The sequence below is a fragment of the Brachyistius frenatus genome, unplaced genomic scaffold (assembly GCF_029030835.1).
Source record: "Brachyistius frenatus isolate BFR_SWC_R1_liver_20210118 unplaced genomic scaffold, ASM2903083v1 Contig_290, whole genome shotgun sequence".
NCBI lineage: Eukaryota > Metazoa > Chordata > Actinopteri > Embiotocidae > Brachyistius > Brachyistius frenatus.
In genome coordinates this window covers 27,501-37,893 of record NW_027210889.1, presented here as the reverse complement: position 1 = coordinate 37,893, position 10,393 = coordinate 27,501, and the positions used below count along the sequence as shown (strand labels likewise).

The following is a 10,393-nucleotide window of genomic DNA, read 5'->3' as shown; positions in this document are numbered from 1 at the left end:
GCTGTCACATGGGGGCAGTGTAAAACAACACTGTGGATCTGCTTTAAGGGGGTGGGGGGACAGACACGTGACAGATGTCCCACTTCTACAGAGCCCTGGAGTTTCCATGGAGAGAAAAAAAATAATCGAGGCTGCAAATTACTAAATTGTGCGCACGAAATAGCATTTCTACTACAGACCCGTCACCATGACGTCTGGAGTCATGAAGTCCTTTGAAAGACTGGTGTTAGCCCACCTGAAGGACACCACAGGCCTCCTGCTGGACCCCCTGCTGCACCCCTGGTGGACTCCTGCTGGACCCCCTGCTGGACCCCTTGCTGCACCCCTGGTGGACCCCCTGCTGGACCCCCTGCTGGACTCCTGCTGGACCCCCTGCAGTTTGCCTACCGGGCAAACAGGTCGGTGGATTTTGCAATCAACATGGAACTGAACTACATCCTGCAGCACTTCGACTCCACAGGGACACACACAGATCCTGTAGTGGACTTCATCTCAACGTTCAACACCACCATCCCGGATACCCTCCACACTAACTCACCCTCCACACTGACTCACCCTCCACACTAACTCACCCTCCACACTAACTCACCCTCCACACTGAACTCACCCTCCACACTAACTCACCCTCCACACTGACTCACCCTCCACACTGACTCACCCTCCACACTGAACTCACCCTCCACACTAACTCACCCTCCACACTAACTCACCCTCCACACTGACTCACCCTCCACACTGAACTCACCCTCCACACTAACTCACCCTCCACACTGACTCACCCTCCACACTGAAGTCACCCTCCACACTGACTCACCCTCCACACTAAACTAACCCTCCACAGCAACTCACCTTCCACACTGACTCACCCTCCACACTAACTCACCCTCCACACTGAACTAACCCTCCACAGCAACTCACCCTCCACACTGAACTCACCCTCCACACTAACTCACCCTCCACACTAACTCATCTACAACGGACAGTCAGGACTTTGGAGAACATCATCGGTTCCGACCCGCCCTCCATTCAGGACTTCTACACATCCAGAGTCAGGAAACGGGCCGGTAGCATCTCTGCAGATCATCCCACCATGGACACCCTCTGTTTCACCTCCTCCCCTCTGGGAGGCGCTATAGAGCACTGAGCACCAGAACAACCAGGAACAAGACCAGTTTTTATCTGCAGGCCGTCACTCTGCTCAACACTTGACATGTTCAACATCACTGGATCTTTTTGCACGACACCCAACAGCATCAACACCATTTGCACGAGGTGCAATAGCACCATTGTTTTAGGTGTATATATTTATATATTCATTCATTCCTATCCTGTAAATATGTCTATTTGTTTTATATGTCTATTTATGTCTGTCTGTTCTGTTTGTATTGGATGCTACAACCGGAGTCAAATTCCTTGTATGTGTCAACATACATGGCCAACAAAGTGATTCTGATTTCATTCCCAAGCTTTGATTAATTTTTCCTCACATTTTATTTCATTTGACCGCACAAGATCAGTTTATATAAAGAGAGACAGTACAACACACTATTTCCTCTCAGCATGAAGATTACCTTGTTATGAGTTGAGATGTTTTAAACGGACACAGACAAGAGGATCGATTTCTCAAACCAGGGCGGTTTATTTCTCCCTGGTAGGGACAAAAACAGGGTGAGACAAACAATGTTCAGGTTCATAAGAGGCCAGAGGCCAATTGTCCATGAGAAGTCTCCACTTCTGTCTTCTCCGATCCTGAGCAGGAAACTGGCTCCGCCACGATCGCGGCTGGCAGGCAGGCAGAGAGCACGCTGAGTGGGCGTGGCTTCACTGTGTGGAATCCCGAGGTCCGACACAGCGAGCGGCAGGCTGACGTAGCTTGTGTGGTGTCCCGGGGTCCGACACAGGATCGGGTGGCAGGGTCGACTGTGTGATGCATGAGGATTGACACAGGATTACCAAGACATCAGCAGATGATCACCGAGGAACGATCTGGATGTCTTCATCGTGCAGGTGAGAACCCGAGGCTTTGACACTGGACGGCAGGTAAGCTGAGACAAACAGGGAGTCAGAACTGGAACTTCACTGAGTGAAACGAACAAACTTCCAGAAACAGAATACCAGCTAGGTGGACGGACGGACTGACAACTGGTAGGAGAAAGATCGGGGTATTTATGCCTGGTGGAGATGATTACTGGGATGAGGCACAGCTGTGCCTATGGAGAGAGGCGTGGCAGGGGGCGGAGCTCGGAGGAGGGTACTGCTGAGGGACACAAAACAAAACACAAGCACACGGCAAAACAACAAACAAACAAACAGACTGGAGACATGAGGAGAGGTGATCGGAGAAACAGTCAGACATGAATCCTCACACACCTTCAACTGTCAGTGACCGACTATAAAGTCGATAACATCCTCAAAGTTAGCATGTTGCCAACAATATAATCTCAATATCATCGTTATTGACTCCTAACAATAATCCTTTACATCTCTTTAATTACAGCAGTCCAGATATGGATATGATCAGTATTAAACATCATGTGCAGCTGGATTGTGAAAACTGTCATCTAGTTTTCCTGAGTTCATACACTGGAGCAGCGGTGGTTCAGTCCGCTGAGCTCCGACCGTCCAATCAGAAAAACCTCCCAATTAGTGCGCTCTATGACTCCTTCTCCCCTCTTCCTGCGACCCGCTGCAAATCTCCACCTCCTCCCTCATCACCTCATGTTTTTATATTCATATCGTGTCCATTCATTCAAGCGTCGTGCATCTCAGGCTCTGCAGGTTGTTTGTGGTATCAGACTGTTGAAGAGCATCACTCATGCAGAATCACCGACAAACAAACAAACATGTGTTGTCTCTGATAAATGGTTCAACTTGACGCAGTGTCCTGAATTTCATGGTTTGAATGTATTTCACTTTATTCATGCTGTCACTGATAATTACAGTGGCTCAGTTCATTCTATTGGACATTTATAAAGAACTTAAAAGATGTAATGAAGTTGCAGGAAATGCAAATGTTCTCATCTCTGAAGATGATCAGTTGCCTGTTCAAGTAGAAACAGCCTCTTCAGTGATCTTCATCCTGTCTGTCTGTGTTGTCGACCACCTTTTTATGGAAAGTCATATTTTGAAAACTGTTTGTTTTATGTGGGATGAATCACACTTTGAAATATTTGTACTTACAGTGGTTACGGAAAGTATTCAGACCCCTTTAAATTTTTCACTCTTTGTTTCATTGCAGCCATTTGCTAAAATCAAAAAAGTTCACTTTATTTCTCATTAATGTACACTCAGCACCCCATCTTGACAGAAAAAAACAGAAATGTAGAAATTTGTGCAAATTTATTAAAAAAGAAAAACTGAAATATCACATGGTCATAAGTATTCAGACCCTTTGCTCAGTATTGAGTAGAAACACCCTTTTGAGCTCGTACAGCCATGAGTCTTCTTGGGAATGATGCAACAAGCTTTTCACACCTGGATTTGGGGATCCTCTGCCATTCTTCCTTGCAGATCCTCTCCAGTTCCGTCAGGTTGGATGGTGAACGTTGGTGGACAGCCATTTTCAGGTCTCTCCAGAGATGCTCCATTGGGTTTAGGTCAGGGCTCTGGCTGGGCCAGTCAAGAATGGTCACAGAGTTGTTCTGAAGCCACTCCTTTGTTATTTTAGCTGTGTGCTTCGGGTCATTGTCTTGTTGGAAGGTGAACCTTCGGCCCAGTCTGAGGTCCAGAGCACTCTGGAAGAGGTTTTCTTCCAGGATATCTCTGTACTTGGCCGCATTCATCTTTCCTTCAATTGCAACCGGTCGTCCTGTCCCTGCAGCTGAAAAACACCCCCATAGCATGATGCTGCCACCACCATGTTTCACTGTTGGGATTGTATTGGGCAGGTGATGAGCAGTGCCTGGTTTTCTCCACACATACCGCTTAGAATTAACGCCAAAAAGTTCAATCTTGGTCTCATCAGACCAGAGAATCTTATTTCTCATAGTCTGGGAGTCCTTCATGTGTTTTTTGTCAAACTCTATGCAGGCTTTCATATGTCTTGCACTGAGGAGAGGCTTCCGTCGGGCCACTCTGCCATAAAGCCCCGACTGGTGGAGGGCTGCAGTGATAGTTGACTTTGTGGAACTTTCTCCCATCTCCCTACTGCATCTCTGGAGCTCAGCCACAGTGATCTTTGGGTTCTTCTTTACCTCTCTCACCAAGGCTCTTCTCCCACGATTGCTCAGTTTGGCTGGACGGCCAGGTCTAGGAAGAGTTCTGGTCGTCCCAAACTTCTTCCATTTAAGGATTATGGAGGCCACTGTGCTCTTAGGAACCTTGAGTGCTGCAGAACTTATTTTGTAACCTTGGCCAGATCTGTGCCTTGCCACAATTCTGTCTCTGAGCTCCTTGGACAGTTCCTTCGACCTCATGATTCTCATTTGCTGTGACATGCACTGTGAGCTGTAAGGTCTTATATAGACAGGTGTGTGCCTTTCCTAATCAAGTCCAATCAGTTTAATTAAACACAGCTGGACTCCAATGAAGGAATAGAACCATCTCAAGGAGGATCAGAAGAAATGGACAGCATGTGAGTTAAATATGAGTGTCACAGCAAAGGGTCTGAATACTGATGACCATGTGATATTTCAGGTTTTCTTTTTTAATAAATTTGCACAAATTTCTACATTTCTGTTTTTTTCTGTCAACATGGGGTGCTGAGTGGACATTAATGAGAAATAAAATGAACTTTTTTGATTTTAGCAAATGGCTGCAATGAAACAAAGAGTGAACAATGTAAAGGGGTCTGAATACTTTCTGTAACCACTGTAGATCAGTTGGAGGCTTCATGTCATTTTCTCTCTTTGAAGACGCCGAACGTAAAAACGGGCTCAGTTTCTCCCCCTACAGTCTGTCTGTGGTACAACACCAGGAACCTTTAGAAGGGTTCCTTCTTCACTTTTGTTTCCATCCGGACATGAATCGGCGGTGTTGTCACTTCCGGTCGGCAGACTTCCTGCTGGTAGAAGTCGCTCCGCTCGGCGGGAACATCTCCGAGGAGAGTGCGAGTTAAACGGACGCGGCGACAGCGGAGGAAGATGAGCTGCGTGCCGGTGAAGCGGCTCTACAAGCAGCTGCCGGTGTGGATCGTGGAGGACCACCACGACGTAAGCAGCTCCGCTGTGTGTCTCTGAAATCCCGCCGGGTGGAACCAAACACATCCACGGGCCGGCAGTTGTTTCAGTCCGGAGCTCCGAGTCTGTTTCACTGAATCATTGTTATTCAAGATTATTGAGTGATATTATTGATGACGTAATTCGAGGTTGTGATTGATTTGGGACTCACTGCTCCGGAGTTGTTCCCTCCCACCGCCTCCATGTGTGAAACATAACACAAAGTAAAGTCTTGACCACAATCACGGATCTTTTCATTCCTAAAACAGATCAGAAAGTTATTCACTCCTTCATTCTGCTCTGATTAATAAATACAGCTCTCATCTTACTGTTTGACTAATGTTGCGTCATTTGTACTTTTATTATGTTGTCTTTGATCATTATAACTTGTAAAGCGTCTTAAGTATCCTGAAAAGCACTATATAAATAAAAAGTATGATTCTTATCATTGTTATTTAGTCATTACTGTTTGCTCTCCCTGGACAGGTGGTGAAACACATCTACCGGGCCATCGCGTCCAGACACCTCCCCCTGAAGGACCTGAGGATGGTTCACCTCGACTCCCATCCGGACCTGCTCATCCCCGTCAACATGTGTGCCGACACCGTCTTCGAAAAGGACAAACTCTTCAGGTACGTCTGTGTCTTCGTCTCAGGACACACGAGCTGCAGCCGGCTGAACAAAAGCAGAATATGTCTCCTCTCAGGTTGGACCCAGCTCGTTTGAAACAGCCGACCCGGTTCAGAGGAGGGAGGATGGTGTAACAGCTGATCACCTTTCAGAGGAGGGAGGATGGTGTAACAGCTGATCACCTTTCAGAGGAGGGAGGATGGTGTAACAGCTGTGATGTCTGGTCCTTTCAGTGAGCTCAGCATTGAGAACTGGATCATGCCCATGGTGTACGCGGGTCACGTGTCCGCTGTGGCCTGGCTGCATCCATACTGGGCCCAGCAGATCAAAGAGGGACAGCACGCCATGACGGTGGGCAGAGACGCGTCCACCACCACCATCAGGTAGGACACGTCCACCACCACCATCAGGTAGGACACGTCCTCCTCCGTCAGGTGGGACATGTCCTCATCTATCAGGTGGGACATCCTCTGAGACAAACGATGAAGAACATTGTTTGCTTCATGGAGACTTGGCATTCATTCTGTACCTCTGCCTCTGACCTGTCCTCTCCTGTCTCTGTCCTGTCCTCTCCTGTCTCTGTCTCTGACCTGTCCTCTTCTGTCTCTGCAGGGTGACCAGTACTGACCCCTACTTCCTCAGTGATGGTCTGTATGTGTGTGAGGATCAGCTGGAGAACTCCAAACCTCTCAGACTGAACGTGGTCCGAGTGAATCCAGTCAAACCAGGTGAGGTTTTATTAGCAGGAGGGGGGACCAGGTGGGGGTTCGATACCAGGTGGGGGTTCGATACCAGGTGGGGGCTGGGTAGCAGGTTGTTTACAGGTGTTTAAAGGGTTGTTTACAGGAGTTTAAAGGGTTGTTTACAGGTTTGTAATGGTTGTTTACAGATTGTTTACAGGTGCGTACCGGTTGTTTACAGGTGTGGTGAGGAGTGTTGTCGTCCCTTCTGTTTGTGACTTCAGTGAAATGGTTTTTCTTCAGGTGTTTCCTCAGGTGAGTTTGGAGGTCTTCAGTTGTGACACTCCCAGTTTTTAATCTGTTGGATGGTCGGTTCTAATTCTGCCTCCATGTGTTGAACGTCTGGAAATGAAGGTTTGAGGAGGAATAAAGGCTCAGTTAGTGTTTGTGACTGTTAGAACCTCCATGTTTGATCTCCAGCCTGCAGATGTTTATTATAAACTGGTAATGACTCTGTTTTCCTCAGACTAACTGGGGTCTGTTATTCTGTCCACCTGGAGCTCCTCTGGTTCTGAACAACTCCAGATGTTGTAGTTCAGAGTTGCTCTGCAGTGAAGAAGCTTCAACCTGATCTCCCTCTTACATGTGGGTCCTCCTCACTGTGTTGTCTGAGTGGTCCAGCTCACTGCGTCTGTCTGTCCAGACTCAGCCCAGCAAACATGCTTCATTTTTCACCTCAGAAAACATTTATGAAGTCTTTTGAGAAGATTTAGAAACCTTGATTTACTTCTGTGGTTCCTCTTTAAAGGACAGCTCTCCATTTCAAACATTTGTATCGTTTGATTCCAGGACAGCAGACAGAGACGAACACAGAGGGACGTCTGACCAAGAGACGGAGGACGGACTGCAGTGAAGCAGGAGAAGCCAGCTGCTCACAGCCGCTCGCAGCGAGCACTGACGCACTGCCGCCAGCAGAGGGCAGCAGCATGAAGGGCCTGAGAGAGGAGGAGGAGGAGGATGAAGGATCAACCAGTTATATTGTAGAGAGACTGTCTGAATTTCTGAGAGACACCGAGCCGTTCGTCCTGGACATCGATCTGGACTTCTTCTCCTGCAAGAACCCCTTCAAGGAACTGTACACACAGGTACGTCTGCTACGTCACGTTCAAACCAGAATCATTACATCCAACAGCCTCCTTATATATAAAGATATAGAAAACTGAATCAGCTGTTCATAACTCACCATGGAGTCAATCTGCTGGTTCTGAGTGAAGCTTCCATATAAACTGGATCCAGTCTTTGAACTGAAGGACGTCTGTCTGTATTAATTTGATACACTTTATTATTAATCCCCGAGGGGAATGTATAAATATATAAATATTTATATATTAATGTATAAATATATTCATATCTGGCCATCTTCATACAGAACTGTTGTTAAACTGTAACATGAAGACTTTTCCTGAACCGACCTCCATGTTTCTGTTTCCAGGAAGAGTTCTCCATCCTGAAGGAGCTCTACAACTTCAGAGGACCAAGTCCCAGTGCTGAGCAGGTGAGATGGGGGCGGGGGGGCTCAAAGTAGTTTGGCTTTCTTGAAGAAATTGTATTTTCTTGATTCCTGTTGTTCTGGTTTTGTACCCTCATGGTTGAAATTAACTTATTGTCAGTAGCTTTGGATAAAAGAGTCAGATAAATGAAATGTGTGTGTGTGTGTGTGTGTGTGTGTGTGTGTGTGTGTGTGTGTGTGTGTGCGCGCGCGCAGGAGGAGCTGGATGAGTGTGTGGATCGTCGTATACGTCAGTTAGAAGATCTGGAGGCAGCGTTTGCTGACCTGCTGGAGGACGATGGAGAGGAGACGGTGACACGCTGGGCCAGCAGTCCTGGGTACACACACACACACACACACACACACACACACACACACACACACACACACACACACACACACACTTCACCAGAACAACACGCTGCAGGACGTTCGTACATTCAGTGCTTCACCAAAAGTTTCTGAACCTTGAAGAAGTACTTTCCTAAGGAAGGACTATTTGAGGGGTGAAAGCACAGTGTCGCCCCCTGCTGGTTCCCCCCTGCAGGAGAAGGAGTCCTTCAAAGGTTTCTGTTTACCTGGGAACGTTCCTCCCTGCAAATACACCAGACAGGAAATAAGAGTGAGGGAGTCCTTTCAGAGACAGTCCCACTGAATCTTCTTTCTTTTACAGCATGGCTTCATTAGTACAACTGGTTTCCAGTTTGAAGACAAGAAATCATTGCCCTGACTACGAAATGGTAAGAATAATAATAATAATGACAAACAGTAACTTACAGTAATGACTTGCAACCTGTTTCCTAAACAGTTGGGACACTGTTTAAAATGTAAACAACAAAAGAATGCAATGAGTTGCATATCTCATAAACCCATATTTAATTGAAAATAGACCAATCACAAAATATCAAATGATAAAATTGAGAATTGTCAGTTTTATAAAAAAAAAAAAAAAAAAAAAATAAGTAATTTGATGGCAGCAACACAATTTAAAAAAAGTTGAAACAGTGTCAAAAAAAGACTGAAAAAAATGATGTGAAGCTAATTAAAACACCTGGTGGAACATCTGACATCTAATTATGTTACCATGGCAACAGATCAGCAACATGATTGGGTATAAAAGATGATTTCAGAGAGGCAGAGTCTCTCAACAGTGAAGATGGGGAGAGGTTCATCACTCTGAAAGACTGTGTTGGAAAATAGTGCAACAATCTAAGAATAATGTTCCTCAACGTAAAACTACAAAGAATTAGTGGATTTCATCGTCTACGGTTCATAATATCATTAAAAGATTCAGAGAATCTGGAGAAATCTCTGAACACAAGGGACAAGGCTGGAAACCAATATTGGATGGTGGTGATCTTCGGGCCCTCAGGCAGCACTGCATTAAAAACACACTATTCTGGAGTGGAAATCACTGCATGGGCTCAGGAACACTTGTGAAACCCATCGTCTGTGAACACAGTTCATCGCTGCGTCCACAAATGATGTTAAAACTCTCCAAAGAAGAAACCAGATAGAAACATGATCCAGAAACACCGCCGCCTTCTCTGGACCGAGATCATTGAAGATGGACTGAGGTGAAGTGGACAACTGTCCTGAGGTCTGATGGATCACAATCTGAGATTCTGTTTAGAAATCATGGACGCTGCATCCTCCAGGTTAAAGAGGAGAGGGACCATCCAGCTTGTTATCAGCTCAGTTCTAAAGCCAGCATCTGTGATGGTACAGGGATGCATTAGTGCACACGGCATGGGTAGCTTGAACATCTGGAAGGAAGCATTAATGCTGAATGATATATTCAGGTGTTGGAGCAACATATGCTGCCATCCAGACAACGTCTCTTTCAGGGAAGGTCTTGTTTATTTCAGCAGAACAACGTCCAACCACATTCTGCACGTATTCCAACAGCATGGTTCTCTAGTAGAAGAGTCCGCTGATAAACTGGCCTCCTGCAGTCCAGACCTGTCAATCATTGAAAACATCTGGAGCATCAGGACATGAACAATACAACAAAGGAGACCCTGAACTGTTGAGCAGCTGAAATCCTCTATCAGGCAAGAATGGGACCACATTTTACTTTCAAAACTCCAGAAACTGGTCTCCTCAGTTCCCCAAGGTTTCCAGAGTGTTGTTAAAAGAAGAGTTGATGCAGCTCAGTGGTGAACATGATCCTGGAACAACTTTATAGAGACGTGATGCTACATCAGATTCAAAATGAGAAGATATTCTTTATAAAACAATAAAATGTCAAATTTGTAACATTTGATATGTTGTCTTCTATTTGTAATTTAATGAGTTTATATGATTTGCACATAATCCCATTTAGCAGGATGAGCGATAAGAGTTTAATTGTTGCCCCTCCCCCCCAGGTTCACCAG

At 46.0% G+C, this 10,393-nt stretch overlaps 1 protein-coding gene across 1 annotated transcript in view; it reads left to right on the top strand.

Annotated features, from left to right (window-relative positions):
- Positions 1-4,975: 4,975 nt before the first annotated feature.
- cunh5orf22 (chromosome unknown C5orf22 homolog) overlaps positions 4,976-10,393 on the top strand; it is a 5,878-nt gene continuing 460 nt past the window's right edge. Inside the window, exons 1-9 of the mRNA XM_069722392.1 lie at positions 4,976-5,150; positions 5,643-5,788; positions 6,020-6,169; positions 6,399-6,514; positions 7,316-7,611; positions 7,959-8,021; positions 8,232-8,353; positions 8,689-8,755; positions 10,385-10,393. The exon at positions 10,385-10,393 is cut by the window's right edge and continues 131 nt beyond it. Of these exons, the coding sequence (XP_069578493.1) occupies positions 5,082-5,150; positions 5,643-5,788; positions 6,020-6,169; positions 6,399-6,514; positions 7,316-7,611; positions 7,959-8,021; positions 8,232-8,353; positions 8,689-8,755; positions 10,385-10,393 (1,038 nt within the window). The 5' untranslated portion in view covers positions 4,976-5,081. The remainder of the gene's footprint in view (positions 5,151-5,642; positions 5,789-6,019; positions 6,170-6,398; positions 6,515-7,315; positions 7,612-7,958; positions 8,022-8,231; positions 8,354-8,688; positions 8,756-10,384) is intronic.